This window comes from Rhodnius prolixus, unplaced genomic scaffold (genome assembly GCF_049639745.1).
Source record: "Rhodnius prolixus isolate KJV_2025 unplaced genomic scaffold, Rpr scaffold_1, whole genome shotgun sequence".
Classification (NCBI taxonomy): Eukaryota; Metazoa; Arthropoda; class Insecta; order Hemiptera; family Reduviidae; genus Rhodnius; species Rhodnius prolixus.
The window spans coordinates 13,781,841-13,799,184 of record NW_027411581.1 but is presented as its reverse complement, the minus strand read 5'-3'; the positions used below and the strand labels follow the sequence as shown (position 1 = coordinate 13,799,184).

Here is a 17,344-nt window from a genome sequence, read left to right as displayed (position 1 = left end):
AGATTTGGTTTGTAAAGTTGTACCAGGTATAAAAAGGAAAGTTCATAAGCAAGTTTTAAGACTACCACAATATTACTTTGTTTCACTGTAAGTTTAATCATTAAATATAGTACCTCTCTAAATATAAATATATAAACAAAATATCAGATGGCTCAATGGTGTATTTAAATTCGTTTAATCCAATTTATAAGAAATACATAAAATCTTAACTTATTTTATAAGAAAGACAACGGTGAAAAGAAGAATGCAGCTCTTAATTGGAATGATGAAAAAGAAATGTAATAAAAAAAACACTACTTAGCCGAGCGTAGATAGAAATTGATATTTTTTTATTTTTTCTTTGGAATTAACTAAGATTAAAAGTCGTTTCCAGGCCAATTGATTGGTTAATAATGTTAAATGGTTACAAAACGCATTTTACACCATATAAATTTTAAAGTACAGAATAGTTTCCTGTACAGAATATAATACTGAATATAATTAAAGATTTATTTAATTATAATTTAACATTACCCCTTTACAGAAAATTAATAAATTAACATCACATTTTCATAATAAATTCTTGCTCCCTTGGTATGCCAAAAAAAAACATTTCAGTATGTTTCCAGTTATTTGTACAACCGTCCATATGCATGTTTTCACGTTCAGTGTTTTGTCTGTTACTTACAAATCAACATACTCCTTGGAAAATGTTTTCTCTAATTTTTAAACCAAATATTTTTCAGTTATCCTAAACAAATAAATACAATAAAAGAATATCTATCATTTGGAACTGATACCATTGCATATTCATCATTCATTTGTTAAATTGAGGGAAAGTTTGATTGCTCAGCATGGAGCCCTGTTATCTACAGGTTGATATAGAAGATCAACATTTTAATCCATGAACAATTTATATAGCTCCAGACAAATTTAAACTAACTTGATTTTTTTGTGCAGATAAACAATATCGCAATAAAGTATCCCTTGCGCCAATGCCTTTACAAATACTTTGTGTAGTCTAAATAATGCATCAAAAAATAAGTAAATGCCCGACATCCACGCACTTTATTACAAGTTAACATTATTTGTTAAAACATACTAGAAGGGTTTATAATTTTAATTCGAAAATCAATTAAAAACTCCAACCTTTTTTCTAATTAAAAATTACCGGAAAACTTTTAGTCCATCTATCTTCGAGTAGTTCCTGTTTCTCCTTCATTTTTTCCTCAGACAATTGGAACACGCAAAAAGGTATATAATTATCCCGAACTACTTAAGCAACATATACATTTATAATTTAATGATTTATATCCTTTAGCTAAATTTACTTTAGGTATCCTCTAAGAAATATGAACTTGGGATGTTTCGACGAGTTTCACAATGTAATATAGGAAAAGATTCATATTAAGCTAAACAATATTTTTGTTTTTACATTCTTAATATTTTAAAATATTTAAATATAAATATTTTCCAAACTAACTGTGGTTGATTCCACTAGTTATCATTCTTTAAAAAAATAGAAATAAAAGAAACAGATTAACTTTCAATCACGCTTTAAAAACTTCTGCAGAAGATAACGAAAAATTCTATTCAAAACAGAGATAACTATGTTTTGAACATTAAATTTAATCATATTGTTCAAATGATGATTAATGAGGTTCAAAACATGTTTTAACTGATAACTTTTAATTATCAATTCAACAGCAAAATTTTTATGAGTTCAGAAAACTCATCACTACCATGAGAAGACAGGTTTGTAATTTAGTTTACTATAAATATTCATTTAAACATTGAAATATTTGTGACTTTTATCTTTTATCATCATTGATTCAACCTCATATTATATTTCCAACATAGAGGCCAGATTCAACCCTAGAGGAGGTTCAATGGCAACTTTAAAGGTATTTGGACTTTTTAACAGAATGATCTACAACATATATATTTAAAGAAAAACATTTTTCAAAACTATTTCTTATATTGTAATTAGGAAATGGGTGAAATTCAGGCTTTCGAAATTTTCTTCAACCCTACATAATTTCGCATCCGAAATCGTCTACAATGTTTTACTTAAATCGAAGATTTAAGAGAAATAATACATAGTTACTTACTAGAGAATATTTGCAGAAATGTATTTGGTCACGGATAAATTGTAGAGAAACAGGGCTGCTGTAACAATGAAAAATAGCCCTAAAATCCTTTTACGGTTGATTAATTACCTAAGAGCCATTAATTTAGACCCAGTGCGGTCCAGTTTAACTGTATTTCGACTTCACTTAAAAATTCAAATACAAAATAAATAAATAAATAAATTACATTTCCCCCCATTAAACATTTATAAAATGTGAAATGTCACTTGAATTAAATTTTGTGGCTGTGAAAACAACACAAAACCCCACTTGCTGAATCCATAAAAGAATCTTCAGAGTTCTGAATGAATTCTTTCTTCCTTATCTGTAATAAAAATATTTTTAGATATTATTTATACTTTAAAAGATTGAACAAAACAAAAAAAAAAATTGGTACGAAAATAATTATCACGATTCTGTTCAAATTTTCGTGAAATAGCAGCTTCCTTCCTACGTCCGGTTTTTAGAAGAACTTTAGATAAAAGCTTAATATTGCAGTTCCCCAGAATCCCCGAAAAGCAATGTTCCCAGGAAAAAGCTTCGAATAAAAGTGGTGATAGGTGGTCTCAATAATATACGAAATTAAATGAAAATTATAAGAATTACTTTCAAGAAAATAACAGAAATAGAAAAATCGCTTAAACAAAGTCGCACATGTTGAGGATTTTGGCCAAATTCAAGCATCAGAAGCGACGAACTACTAAAACTGGCTGAATTTTATTCGACTTTTCATTTTTGTGCTATGATTTTTCTTATATACTTGCATATTAACCATTTATATACTTTAATTTTATTATTTATTTTTTTGTGCAAGGAGTCATCAAAATATGCATTTCGGTGGCAAGTCGATTTCGTACATGTGAAACGATGCAAATACTTTACCTCCTAGAAAAAAGTTGTAATAAGTGCCTGAAAAAAAAGGCAACTAAATTTGTAAATACATAGAAAATACTTTTTAATGTTAATAAACAGAATTTCCTTTAAAAAGAGGAAAAATGTTCTCATTTCCATAAGAAAACGGTTTTTTAGGAAACGCAGAAAAAAAAGATCCAAAAATTGTGACAGTCAAACAAAAAGTGTGGGAGAGACAATACACCAATGATTTACAAATAAACAAATATATTTCGGTAAGACGAAAATCACACAACAGCAGTGATTTGAAATAAAAAATGTATTAAAATCATAGTTAGAGCACTAATAAGCAAAGATGGTTCAGTTTTGTCTATACCAATGAGTTCTGAAAATAAAATTTATCATGCACTGTTATAAATGAGTAAACACTGGGCAAACAACCTGCACAAACATTGGAAAAAGAAAACAGAAATAATGTATTTTGTGAAAATTTAGGTTACCTGTAGTTGGCGAATGAATAGGAGTTGATTCAATAGCTTCCTCCGATTCTGATTCATGACTTGAATCGCTTAATTTTTCAACTAGTTTTTCATCTTTTATTGGTATCTCTTGTGTTTCTTCTGGTTCAACATTATCGGCTGAGTCAACAGTATCATTTCTAACTTTGTCAGTGGTATTTGTTGAAGTGTCTGAAGAAAAATGAAGTATTCAATATTATCTTCAAAAATCTTAACTCTATCCACTTAAAATAGTAATTATAAAATATTTATACTGGGAGCTTTTTCTCTACAAAAAAGTGACGAGTAAAAAAGGAAAAGTTAATTGCTTATAGAATATTTGAGATATGTGTTAGTTTAAAAAGGTGACCGAAAAAAAATTAGTTACCTTTGGCCTTCTCTTCTTGTTGACGCGGCCTCCAAATTTTGGCTTTATTAACAAGATATTTCACCTAAAAAAAATTCATATAATATCATAATCATTGCAATAAAAAAAATTAACATTATTTGCTACCCGGAATCCGGAAAAAAACGAGGTATCGTCATTACTGATAACAAAAGCTGTTAAAAGAAAATTTTATCTTTCCGCTCGCTAGGCTAAATATTAAGAAAGTGAAGTAAATTTGTTAAAAGTTAGATCTTGAAAAAAATAAGAGTAATTATTGTGAGTGAACACCAGATTTTTTGCTACTATTCGAGGAAATATTGATATTACATTCTTATTTGAAGCCAGCTTATATCCTACAGCAGTTGTCACACCTACGCCTTCGCGACTTAGTGGTATTATTCACTTTTAGTCCAAACATTTGATTATTTATGTTTTATTAAAATCGAGATCGGTTCATTGGTTATTTCTATTTTTCTGGTACAAATAATTTCGCCTTTTAATTTTCTTTTCCTGATTTTTCATTAGTTCCAATTTCAAAATCTTTTATATTGTTTTTAAGTTTAAGTAAACTTTTTATGATACTTTCCTTTATGAAAGTTCCCCTCTTACAACGTATGGATGTCTAGATGAAAGAAAAGAACTGTGCTATGTTGGATAATATTAAATGTGATCCACCTTAGTGAATCTAGTTACATAATGAACAAAAGTAAGAGGTTTTTGTGATATACTATTTTAAATGAACTTTTTCTAAAAAACTCTTTTCGTGATTTCGTATTGTTTCGTCAATGCCAGGCCATTATCTCATAATTAATGCATCATAAAATTATTAAAATAGGTTTCGAGAAAAATATTGAAATGATCTGCTGATAAAAATCTCATCTCATTGGTCAGCTAAATGCTTATGAAAATCAACTGATCAACTTTCAGAAACCACATAAACCAAAGAAATCTTACAATACTATAATATTCAAAACTTTTAGAGAGAGATAATTATAAAATAAATAATTTTTTAAATACTTCTCTATCCAAGAATGCCATTTTTTCCATAATAAGTTTAATTGTCAATTTGGGAGTTTCATGAGGTAGTAGCCTATTTTGTTCAGTTATTGCTTTCTCTTTCCATTCCTGTAATCATTATACTTTTTATTAAAATCTTACATTACGTCCAAGATATTTACGTTTCAAGTTTTTAAACATAAACAACAATTTTATAAACCAACATAAACCGTTAACTAAAGGTTTCTTCGATAAAACCACCGACTAATTTTTGGTTAAAGATGCAAAGACAGATTTTTTGGTGAAAGACCAGAATATGTACCAGAAAAGCGAGGCAACATATCTTAGATACCACAACTCACAATATTCTGTAGAAATATCCCTGTTTAGCCTGCGCTAGCCTTTAGTGCATAGCGTGAACACAAGCTCAAGGTTCACAAGTTGATCCCAAACCCACTTGAAAAGCTGCCCCATACATTTATCACCATGGATCACATCGTCCACATACTTATCGCCACATATACGTCAATCCCTAGCATAGAGAATAAAAATTATTTGAACTAGCTAACTCGGCAAAGGAGTTAATTCCAATATGGAATCAACTCACGATCCATTGATCACTTTAATTGCCGCTAAACTTTCAGAATAGATAACTGTCCTCTTATCACAATATTTTCGTTTAAATATCTCATGAAAATCAACTTCATAAATACGATATAACCAAATCAAATTTCATTAAATTAAAATAAACTCTTCCTAGCTTAATGGTATGAAAAACACTGGTGTATTCTTAAAGAAAAACGGGTATTAATTATTTAAAGGAAAAGTATATTAATGATTTCCTTCTCATAGATAGTGTGGACACTATTTCCTACTTTAAAAATACAACTTGGAGCATAATTTCTTAGAAACTTAGAAACTGTTGGAACAAATTCTGCCACCTGAAAATCAGTTGTTATAAAACTTCAACTAAATATCACAATCCTTGAAGAAGGGGTTAGAAAACTCCCGCTAGAAAAGGAACTACTAAACAATGACAAACAATAGTTTTCAAATAATCTAGGAAACTGTTTTTTAAGAACAAACCAAGAAATAATACCAGAATAATATTGTCTTGTTTTTTAACCTAAATTTGATTACTACAAACTATTGAAATACTTTTTTTTTATTAATAAGAAACTTACTTGTGTTTCTCTAATAAGTTTTTCTAAAGAATCAATTTCCACTTTGGTAAAAACTGATCCATCAGGACTGTCCATTTGTTGGGCAGACACGTTTTTAATGGTAATTAGAAAATGGGTACTTCCATTGATGACAGAATTTAAAGCTGCTAAAGCTTCTGGTCTCTCTTGATGTTCTTTTACCCGAGCCCAAACATTAAAAGTTAATTTTTTCAACTCTCCAAGCTTTTCTTCCAATAAATCAGCACTAGCTGTAAATCCTTCTTCATCTAACCAATCGGAAGTCTGGAAGAAATAAACGAATCAACAGTAAAATAAATTATATTATTATTTCTGATGCCCTAATTTACTGCATTTTTGGATTTTAAATTTTAGAATTTTAAAACCGAAAGCACTAAATTACAAAAATTGAAGTGGTGAAAAGAGCGCACAAAAATGTTCTGCACTATGAAATCTAAGACGACGCTAATAAAAAAGTATTTAAAATGATTTTACCTTCGAACACAAATTAGTAATAGCAGCGGCTTCTTCAGCAGTGGATGCTAACTTGTATTCATCGGTTTCAAGCTTAGTTTTTGCTTCGAATACAAAACTTTCCAATGAATTCAACGCACCTTCATGCCTTCTCTTTCTCTCATCATTTTTGTTTAATTTATCAATCCTAGAAAAAGATTGAACTTAGTATCGTAGATATGGTCAGCCACAGCAAGCCCTTTTAAATTTCAAATGGAAATATCCGAATCCATCACAAAAGAAACACGCAAGCTATGATAGTAGAGTCAATTACAAAAATATTAATGAACTATTAATAGCTTAATGGCATGAAAAACAATAGAGTATGCTTAAAGAAAAACTGAAATTAATTATTTAAAGGAAACTTATATTAATGATTTCCTTCTCATAGAAAACTTGTTTTTCGTCATTCTAACGATTCTGAAACGACTGATTTCAGAATTTCATTCATCTTAAATCACTGGTGTGTTAAAGAATACATATAACATATAAAGAATGTTGCAACATATAAAGAATGTTAAACATACATAAGTATGTACTAGTTCTTTTAAGATTTTGAAGGGATTAACTCAGTGGTAAGTGCACAGGTTTCGCATGCGGAGATGGTGGGATCAATTCCCGGCCTTAAATTTTCTATTTTTAGAAGCCTCTAACAGTTCACTTACTTACTTGCCTACAATTTTCTTGTCTACAACAAGAAAACGAGAAAATTGCCCGGAAACCGGCAGTGCACTAAAAAAGGCTTCGGTGACGGCCAAAGATCTCATAGCATTGACGTACCTAAAATTAAAAAATGCCTACATAACTTACACTCCAATCGAATCTGACAATTGTTTTTCATTTAAAGATGGAGTCATAAAAAAATCTTCCTTTGTTGCAATTGGCTCCCTTAATGTAATAACTTTAGGCTTATCAGAATCTTTATTTTTTTTATCATCTTTTTCTTTTTCTTCCCGTGTTTTATTAGTATCCGTAGCTTTATCATCTTTTTTATCACCCTCCTTATGTTCATCTTTATCTTCAGGCTTTTCCAGATTCTCTTTTAATGTTTCTTCAGGACCTTTAAAAGAAAATAAAACAACAGTGCCCATGTCCTAAAATGGAACGAATTGTAATTTTACAATTTACAAGCAAATTTAAAATCAAATAATAACTAGTAATAATAAGTTTGGAGTCCGTGTGATGATTAAGATTAATATTAACAACGAAATATGCAAAATACACAAAATTACCTGTGAATAATTTACTAATAGTACTGCCAAGTTTAGACAAAGGGGATTCTTCTGGTACGTTTTTATCACTTTCGCTCATTGACTTCTCCACAACAAGTTCAACATTAATTAGGTTTAATAAACCACTGTCATCCATTAGAAAATGAGCTTTAACACCTTTAGACTCAACATTAGGTCCTTTATTTTTTTCTAGTGCTTCGACAACTCCACTCAATGATACTTTTGTTAAATTAAGTGATCCTAAGGATCTAACGAAAAAAATAAAATAAAAATATATAAAAAAATAAAAAAACAGTATTAGGTATAGTTCAAACGAAAAACATGTTTTAAGAGGTATTTAAATTACTTTTCAGAGATAGCCAGCATATTTTGTCTTTTCCTAAAAGAAAAAACCAACCATGCAAGTACAATCACTTACGATAGTCATTGACTATGATTTTTATTTTTTTATTGACTGAGTCTTTCCATATAAAAAGAATATAATCTTACTCAGTTTCTTTAGGATTCAAATGATCAAGCTCTCCATATCCTACATTAAACTCAAAATCGCTTAAATTCTTATTAAAAGTAAGTATTTTTTTCTGGGGATACGGGTTCATCAACCCAAAGAGTGTGCGCTTCATTAGCCTAGTTCCACTTTCTACCTCTCTCTCAAATGTAACCTATTGATCAAATTTAAAATAAGTTTAACTATTATTAAAAAACAATTATCTAAAAATATATCAGATAAATACCTGGATTGGAAATAATACACCATCTTTAGTAATAAACTTCTTTACTTTAAATCCAGCTGACAAGTCAGCAGCTTTATAAACAGCACCAAATACAGCGGCTTCATCGGTGTTAAGATTTTTACTGAGTTCTGAACCAACAAAAGATGACAATTTTTCTTGTACAGCTGGCACTCGAGTTCCGGCACCCACTAAAACAACCTGCGTGAAACAAATATGAAAGTTCAAGTATGAAATGTTAGAACTTATTTATTTCTTCTTACTAAATGTAAGCCTGGATAACCCTCCCCTGAGGTTTAATGCACCGTCTCTCAAAATATTCCAATGACGCCATCCCAAAATTAATTAGTGAAAGTAAACATACCTTCAACCGAGGAAACCACCCAGGGACTTAGGCACCCTAACTCTGATGCTACCCAGCAGCATTGCGTTTAAACAACCTAGTATGTTACTGTGCGGAAGTCCCCACAAGAGATGGAGAGTAGTCATATAAGATGATCTAATAATAAACATCCCTTCTATCTCTACATCTATCTTCTATCTCATCATCTTTAAACATGTGGTAACCATTCGGATTTATCTCTAAATAAATATTAAAATATTTCCCACGTTAGAGGGATGTCTGCTGCCTCGCAGGTTGTTTTCGACCAATGTGCTACTCATTCTTCGCCACGAATCGCTTGACACCTGAATTAGGTTAAGAAAGCCCAAATATAATAATTTACTGTCTCTGCAGACTCTTTTATACTGGTGAGTGCTAGTATTGAGTGTTGTTTGAGTTGTTAGGCTGGGATACCAACCAGGACGCCAAGATACTCTTAACAGCTAATCCACTTCATCCTAACGGTAATTTGACTCACGACTAAAGCTGTTTTCGCAAAAAATGAAACTTCTCAAACGTTTTTCTCCAGGCAATATTTCAATCTCAAAGCATTATATTCTCCAGGTAATAACCGCTTCTTTCAAAAAAACTAATGTGTCCGTAAATTTCTTCTTACAAATGAAGTTTAATAACAAACAATAATCTTGCTCTGCACTCTTACCTGACTTATAGCTTCTATTGAAAGTCCAGACGTTTTCAATGCGTGCACTATTGGATCTTTTACTCTATCAAAGAGGTCAAAGCACAATTTTTCGAAATCATCTCGAGTTACCAATAATTTAAAGTCAACTTCATCTATTAGTCCTTCTACCTAAAAATAAAGGCATGGAAAATATAAAAATGAAAAAAAGAAAGAATTAACTTCTAAATGCTAACGCAAACACTACAGACATCCATTCTAATGATGGAAACCAGTTGATTAAAAATGTATGCAACATGTATGTGCGAGATCATTTTCAGATCAGAATTCGTTTGCCATCGCGTTCAAAGAACAAACAAAAACTCGAAACAATATCCATTGAAACGTACACATACTTTTCGAAAAAACAAGAGGTAAATGATGATTGTGTCATTAGAGATATTTACATAAGTACTGTTTGCTGCTAAGCTGTTTCTCTATAAATTCACTATCAAAAATTACAGGGGGCTAAAACACAAGAGGATAACTGCATTGGCCCTCAACTTGGCATACTAGCCGCATGGCAATACGTTAAGGTAGTGATAGCGAACCTTTTGAGCTCAGCATGTCAAAATTTTGAAAAACTATGTACCGTGTCACATGTAGAAATATTCATAATTTTTTAATATCTGCAACCACAGTAAAAGAAAAAGTTATGACCCAAAAATATTTAAACTCTCAATATTTTTTCAACTTATGGAGTACACGTGAAACTACAACCCATAACTGAGTAAAGCATAGTGTATAAGGGAACAAATTTTTAATACTTTAAGTTGATTGCTTCAATAAATTATGGTAATATGTTTGAAAGATTTAGGTCGTGTACAATAGTGAATAAGAATTATTCACTGCAAGTACGTATTTTCTATTCCACAGAAGCTGAGCAGTTAGAGGCAAGGTCCGCAAAACTAATATGTATTGTTTGTTGTACTGGCTTCGACTCCCCCGAACTTTATTTAACGATTTACATAAGAAATTTATAGTCGCCTGAGACTGCGTCAGCTATATTCGGTAGTTGAATGTAAAGCCTACTTGAAAAAATAGGCATTATTTTACTTTTTATTTTCAATTCTTTGAAGATCTCTTTCTCCTTAGCAAACATTGTTTACTACCGTACAATCATAAGTCTTACAATGTTTAGAATAAGCCTAAAAGAGTTTAGATCGTTGTTATTACTATCCCAAATTTCGATTAAGTAATTAGTAGTCTACTTCTAATTAAAGAATAAAAAAGGCGGTAAAGCATGCTCCCTGAAGGATCATTTCAGTACCTGGGAGGTATACAACACTGTGCCACATTTTAAATTTTTTACAGGAGAATAAATGAGAGTTTTTTCGCGGTTTTTTCTTACTTGTAAGCCCATGGGAGTTATTTTGCTTAAATCTTTGGTAGATAATAAGTAACATAGATGCACGATAACAGATGGTTGTGTAATCAAAATAATAATTTTGTATAAGAATAAGAAACATTAAAAAAATAAATTTTAAGAACATGGACTTTGTGTTGTATATCTCCAAGGTACTGATTTAAGATCTCAATAGGCTAAAAAGGTTTTTGTTCTTAACTATAAGCTCAGTTAAAAAATTAATCTTATGATTCTTAAAACATTTACCTGAGCATAATGATCAACATTTGCACTTAAAACATTTTTAAGTCTTCCAGCTTCTTTAAAAAGTTTTGCCAAAGACCTAGGATTTTCAAATACATCTTTATTACTTTTCTTCATTTCATTAAATTTCTTTCCAAGGTAATCTCTTAATCGTAGTTGCATATCTAATCCTCCTAGTGTCCTATCAAATCTGTAAAAATGGAATAAAAAATATTAAGAGAAATAAGGGAAGGGATTAGCTATGAGGTTAGCATACTGGACTCCCACGCGGAGGTCCCGGGTTCGAATCCAGCAGCTGACCCTTAGATTTTCTCTTCCTAGGAGCTTCTTACAGCTCACTGTCCGGTGATGGACAGTGTTGTCTGTAACGAGAGAACACTGTCCGGAGGCCGGCAGTGCACTGAAAAAAGCTCCGGGCGCTAATAACCTCAGCTGTTGATGCGCCAAAAAAAAAAAAAAAAAAAAAAAAAAAAAAATTAAGAGAAATAAGACAATTAATCACGTCAGATTAAAATGTATACAACTTCTAAATACTATCTATCGTAACATTTAATTTAAAAAAAACTGTTTTTTTTTTTATCATTAAGAGAAATTCGGAAAACTAATGAATGGATTTCTAATGAACGTTGCAAATTTCTCATGCTCACCCAACTCCTAGAATTGAGAGCTGTGGATTTGTTTCTAAAAATCCCTTATCTTTAGTCTTCACCAACTGGTACCCAACAACTGTTGCTGAGGTGCTAGAAGCGCCCATATCATAGAACATCATATACTGAATACTCTCATTAAAATCTTTTCTGCGGAAAATTCCATAATTCAAAGCAACTATAAAAAAAAGAAAATTTAAATGAATTATTTGATCAAATAATAAACATCCTAATTTTTAACGTTTACTACCTGCTGTATAATCATTCATAAGTTGCAAAACTTTTAGACCAGCAATTTCTGCAGATTGAATCATTGCTTTACGTTCAGCTTGATTAAAAAACCCAGGAACTGTAATCACCACTTCATTTATTGGTTGACCTGCAGAGTTTTGGGCAATTTCTCTTGCTTTCGTCAACATCATGGCTATTAATTCTTCTATACTATACTTTGTAGACCTAAAAAAAGGGCACGTACATTTAAATATATTGAGAATAAAAAAGGATTTTACTTTTACTTAATTGCTGCTTGATTGAAAAGCTTAATAATTGTAATTAATAAGCATCAATGAAATTCATTTAACAGATTTATCAGTAGAGATCTTACGATTACATCGAAATGTCTCTTTCATCGCAAAAAATGTCTATAATTCTGAGATTAAAACTGTCCGGTAGGACAGTTGTATAAGGGTTGACCATCAAAAACTGCACGAAAAAGCGTAACGTTGAAAATCACCCAACTTTGACAATTTTTTTCTGTTTTTCTATAAAAGATAAAATTCCCAAATTTTCTTTGAATTATAGGGCAAACCCTCCTTTATAACTGTAATTTTTTTGCAACCTATGGAGTCAGGAAATGCAAAGAAAGATTACCTTACAGCCTGCCCATGGAATAACAAGCGAAACTGCAAGCCCTTGAAATGTGTAGACAGAAGGGTCAGACAAACAAAAAAAAATAGCATTATCTTCGGCAGGGATTTTTCGAACTCAACGATTTCCGACGCCCAAAATGTTCTCTACAAGGCAAGCATCTCCCTTCCCTCAAACTCCGATGCAATAGTTGAACATAGGTAATATTATTGCTTTTGGCTTTGAACAGCACTGTCAAAGCACATATGAATAAGGACTCACCAGATAACGAAGCAAAACAAAGATGAATTATGAATGCAAAAAGTTCCCCAAAAAGAGAAAAATGTTCATTGAGCCTAGACCATTTTGGTGTTGCTAGAAATGAGACAGTCGATTATCTGGGTAAGAAGACTCTCCGTTTTAGCAAGAGACATTCACTTAAAAATGTTAAGACTCAAATCCAATAGTTAGTGAGAGATTACTTGCGCCACATTTTAATTATAGGAGGTGTTATTCCCCTACATTGCCAGTTCAAAATGGTTAGCACAAAACTGTGAATACACGGTAATAATTAATAATTTGCCCTCTCAGCGAAAAAGGGAGATTAGACGTCACCCATTCATAGGACAATCCATCAAAGTAGCTAAAATATTTCGATCAGTTAGCTAATTGAAACCAATTAATCAACGGCATCGAGAGTAAATTGACCGACTTTAAAAGATTTTAATAATTTGTTATATTCTGAAATAATAATTAGCGCTAAATGTAATACAATATAAAATACAAAAATAAACATACTCATCTAACTGAAAGACTACTGTCCCTCTTTCATCGTCAGGAATAATGTGGTAATAAGGAAACCTTTGTTGAAATAACTTCACAATAGGACTGTCAACTTTTTTCCCAAGAAGATCTAATAAATAAGCATAACAATTTTTAGGGAATCTAACACCTACGGCCATGGCATCTTCGCCAAATGTTCTTTCACCATCTCGGAAAGCAATGGCCACAGGAGTTTTTCTTTTTGATTCTTTATTTAAAGCTATTTCCATCGGCACCCCAGGCTGGAAAATGAAAATTAAGCAATTAGCTATTTCAGTTCACATTGAATACAAGAAAAAATGTCCTTTACAAAAAATAAAAGTTTCATTTCATGGTGATTTATTTTATTAATTTTCATAAGTGGTGTTCCCCAATTGGGTTGAATTTATGACTGTCTGATGTAAATCAAAAACCGTTAATTGTTGAAAGTTAGAATTTTACAGTTGATTTGGCAATCATCATGGGCTTTTAAATCCAACAAACATGAAATTCCTTCTTCAGCTTTAATGATTTCTTCAAATTAGTATTTTAAGTAATTATTAATAGTCGTCGCTAAAATTGTATTAGAGAAAGGACGGTTTATCATTGCATCCAATTGTAAGAGAATGCAATTAAACCAATGAATTGTTTCAATAACATGACACTTTCGGTTAGCAGATTCAGAATATACCATTTTATGGAATCGATTTGTGAGGTTTTCTCGAAAATGACCCCGATAATTTTCTTTAAACCTAGTTTACTGCTGCTCGTATAAGGGCAATAAGAGAATATTAACTCTGTTTAGAAGTGATACAATATCAGTGTTTTTTAACCAACTTTTCTGTTTTCTTTTTTCGTGAGAAATTATTGCTACCTTACAGAATTTCTATTTCGAGTTTTTGACATTGTGGCCCCTTTGTTTGAAAATATGGTTTTAAAATTAGTGTAAATGTCAACATAACTTAAAAACGAAAACCGTAAAAAGTTCAAATTAATAAGTGCTTTAGATGTCACCAGGTTATGTGACATTTAGTATTTGAAATGAATCTGCTAAACGAAAGTGTCATGTTATTGAAACAATTCTTTGGTTTAATTGCGTTCTTTTAGAATTGGGTACAGTGACAAACCGTCCTTTCTCTAATACAATTTTGGCGACGACTATTAATGATTACTTAAAATACTAATTTGAAGAAATCATTAAAGCAGAATTAGGAATTTCATGAAAGGCTTATTAGTTTTCCGCGATTGTTGTAATTTCAGCAAATTATGGATTACCTTTATTATATTCGTGGGGATTAAATACTAGGCAGAAATAATAAATTAATCATATGATTAAATTCCTGCTCATTTTTAAGAGCAGCCAGGCACATTAATTCGCTAAAATAAATAACCCTTCTAAAATAAATGGTAAGTAAAAGTCGAGTGAATTTTTCACATCACTTTTTGCAAGTTAAAATTCTATCACTATGCTGTAAACTTACAGAAACAATTGCTATTTTCATCCATTCGCTTCCGAAATCTACACTCATCACTGCAACGCCATGAGAAGGTGTAATGTTTTGTAAAACAATAATCAAACATGAAATAAATAAAAACGACGGCCTTATACAGTTCCTGAAACAAAAACGGATTATAATATTTTAAATTCTTAGGAGTCGCTTCCGTCCTCGACACCTAATTGGTAATTGGACGTAAACCCCGCCTGAAAAATAGGCATTACTTTTTTTTTAAATCTTTTAAAAAAAATATTTAAGAACACTACTGGAATAGTCACCGATATAGCTTAAGAATTAGTGTCCATCCAATAAAAGTAAAAAGTTTAAATAAGAAGCTAGAAAAACAAAAAGTTAAATTTGCTCTTTAATAAATATAGATATATAATAATAATATGCCGTATAATAATTTGTAAATTTATGAAAGCACAATGTCAGCAAACAATATTATTTTGAATTAATTTATTGGTATCTGCACGTTTTAGAGCTCTTTGGCCTTGAATCCATAATTATAAAGAAACAATCATTCACCTAAATAAAATAATGTAAACAAATTTTAATAGTACATCTGCTAACATTTTAAATACCTTAAAATAGTTTTTAAAAACCTCAAAAATGGAAACTGAATAGACAATGGTTCCTCGCGAAGTTGTTTCAAGCCAAAAATGAACGAAACATCAAGGGGAAAAATCAAGTTGTGATTCAGATTTCTAATATTTTAAATTCATTCCAAACGAGTTTTGTTTCCAATTGTGCACTCAGTTTCCAATTACATTTCCTAGTGTAATAATTGCATTTGATCTATTAGTTCAAATTCTGAGTTCAAAGTTAGAGAATTATTTGCCGTAAAAATTACATTCAAAATTTGCGGCTACTAAATTACTATTTCGCCGGCAGAAAACAAAATAATAATAGTCAAAAGAAAAAGTTGCGGCTTTTTAGGGTGACTAACATTGAACACCACATACTCGTATTAATCGTATGTTAAACGGCCATTTACTGGGCCGTTTATAAAGGATATATATAAAAAAAGATACATTTAAATGTTTATAGGATAATTCTATACATTACAGTGTACTCACATCGTAGACCAAGCTAGTCTGCTTTTTAACATTATAATAGAGAACTAATAAATTTATAAGATGCAGGATTGACACCACATTTCAAGTAGCTTTACTTCAACCACGTTAATACATGTGAGAGACTGTTACCAATCAGCTGCTAGGACAGTCACTTACACAGGTTCAAACAGTGTGGAGCAAAGCTATTGGCTATTGATACCAGTAAAAATAAGGGTTAATTTTCATTTTTCTTGTGATCATAGGCAAAGTATTCAGTTAGCCTTACTTTTTATTTCCCCTCTTTTAAATTTTCATGAATAACCTAAAATAACAGTTTCCACAGTTTTTCACCGAGAAACGGAGAAATTATATTGATTCATACAGACAAAAAAATTAGCTGTTTCTGTAGAAGTATGATTTTGTTTATTGCATAATAAATTTTAAACAATTAATAAAATCACCTTACAGTACTTGTATGTATATATTTTGAATTAATTTTGCATTTCCATTAAATATAATTAATGAAATAATTTTTAATATCTCTTTTGGAAATTTCTGGAAACTGCTGTATGCCTTATGCTTCAATTCACTCCCACTATCATTATCTTTGGCCTGCAGGCCGATGGCCCAAAATTAGCTACTAAGTACTAATAGCTGTTAAATAAAACAAACTTTGGGGGTCAACAAGTTTGTTAATGTTGACTTCATTTCAACAATGATTTATTTGTTATCCTACAATGGTATTTGCTGAAGAAAGAGATTACATTTACACAGTACACAATTTAATAATGACAATTCAGATGAAAATAAAATAATGGTAAATCCATCTAATCTGATTGCAAGTTGAGGAAGCAGAAAAGTTTAAAAATGGTCAACATTTTGGGACTATATTAAAAATGAGGTTTCTTAGTTGTTTTTTATTTTTCATTTGTTTAATATTCATACATATGTCAAACCCATTGTTAGGCAAATTGCAAGCCACGTTACCACTGGACAAATAAAAATTAGAATTTAATTTGATATTGTTGCTTTGAGTTGTTTTTAGTTTAATTTTCTTAAGTACGAAGTGTCGCGTAAACTTTAATTGGAAGTCCGAATGGGTGAGAGTTTGCCAGATTATGTGAATAGCCTTCCAACTTGCCGCATTTTGGTGCAGAATTTCATACTTTTTTAATGCATTATCTGCGACAGTCGTTAGCGTCAAATTGGTAATTGATTGTAATGAAAGTAATAATGGTAATAAAAGAGTTAAAAAGTTGGGTATAAAAAAAATCTCATCCCGATCTTATTCTCAATATCGTCGCCTAAGAAGTGATACCTCGTAACTA

The 17,344-nt window shown here is 30.9% G+C and overlaps 1 protein-coding gene across 3 annotated transcripts; it reads right to left on the bottom strand.

Moving 5' to 3' along the window:
- Window positions 1-143: 143 nt before the first annotated feature.
- Window positions 144-16,196, bottom strand: Grp170 (hypoxia up-regulated Grp170 co-chaperone protein). Of its 3 annotated transcripts, none has more exons than XM_074129896.1 (18): window positions 16,038-16,196; window positions 14,944-15,076; window positions 13,460-13,725; window positions 12,066-12,271; window positions 11,816-11,993; window positions 11,172-11,358; window positions 9,542-9,691; window positions 8,502-8,699; window positions 8,257-8,429; window positions 8,114-8,146; window positions 7,768-8,015; window positions 7,346-7,595; window positions 6,518-6,683; window positions 6,026-6,307; window positions 4,863-4,970; window positions 3,846-3,909; window positions 3,461-3,649; window positions 144-2,433 (listed from the first exon to the last, which is right to left on the bottom strand). In XM_074129896.1, the coding sequence occupies exons 1-18, from the start codon at window positions 16,067-16,069 to the stop codon at window positions 2,402-2,404; spliced, it is 2,895 nt and encodes a 964-aa protein (XP_073985997.1). In that variant the 5' UTR covers window positions 16,070-16,196; the 3' UTR covers window positions 144-2,401. The 3 variants fall into 3 exon arrangements, with proteins under 3 accessions (XP_073985997.1, XP_073985988.1, XP_073985994.1); XM_074129887.1 differs by lacking the exon at window positions 144-2,433 and adding an exon at window positions 3,211-3,345; XM_074129893.1 differs by lacking the exons at window positions 144-2,433; window positions 8,114-8,146 and adding an exon at window positions 3,211-3,345.
- Window positions 16,197-17,344: the final 1,148 nt, after the last annotated feature.

What these genes read in the sequence shown, in the direction of transcription:
- Grp170 (XM_074129887.1), bottom strand. Translation starts at nt 16,069, where the DNA reads ATGTTAAAAAGCAGACTAGCTTGGTCTACGAT. An exon ending in TTGAATCCTAAAGAAACTGA is followed by an intron (nt 8,147 to 8,256) that starts GTAAGATTATAT and finishes TTTTTCTTTTAG; the next exon opens with GAAAAGACAAAATATGCTGG. An exon ending in ATGCTGGCTATCTCTGAAAA is followed by an intron (nt 8,016 to 8,113) that starts GTAATTTAAATA and finishes TTTTTTCGTTAG; the next exon opens with ATCCTTAGGATCACTTAATT.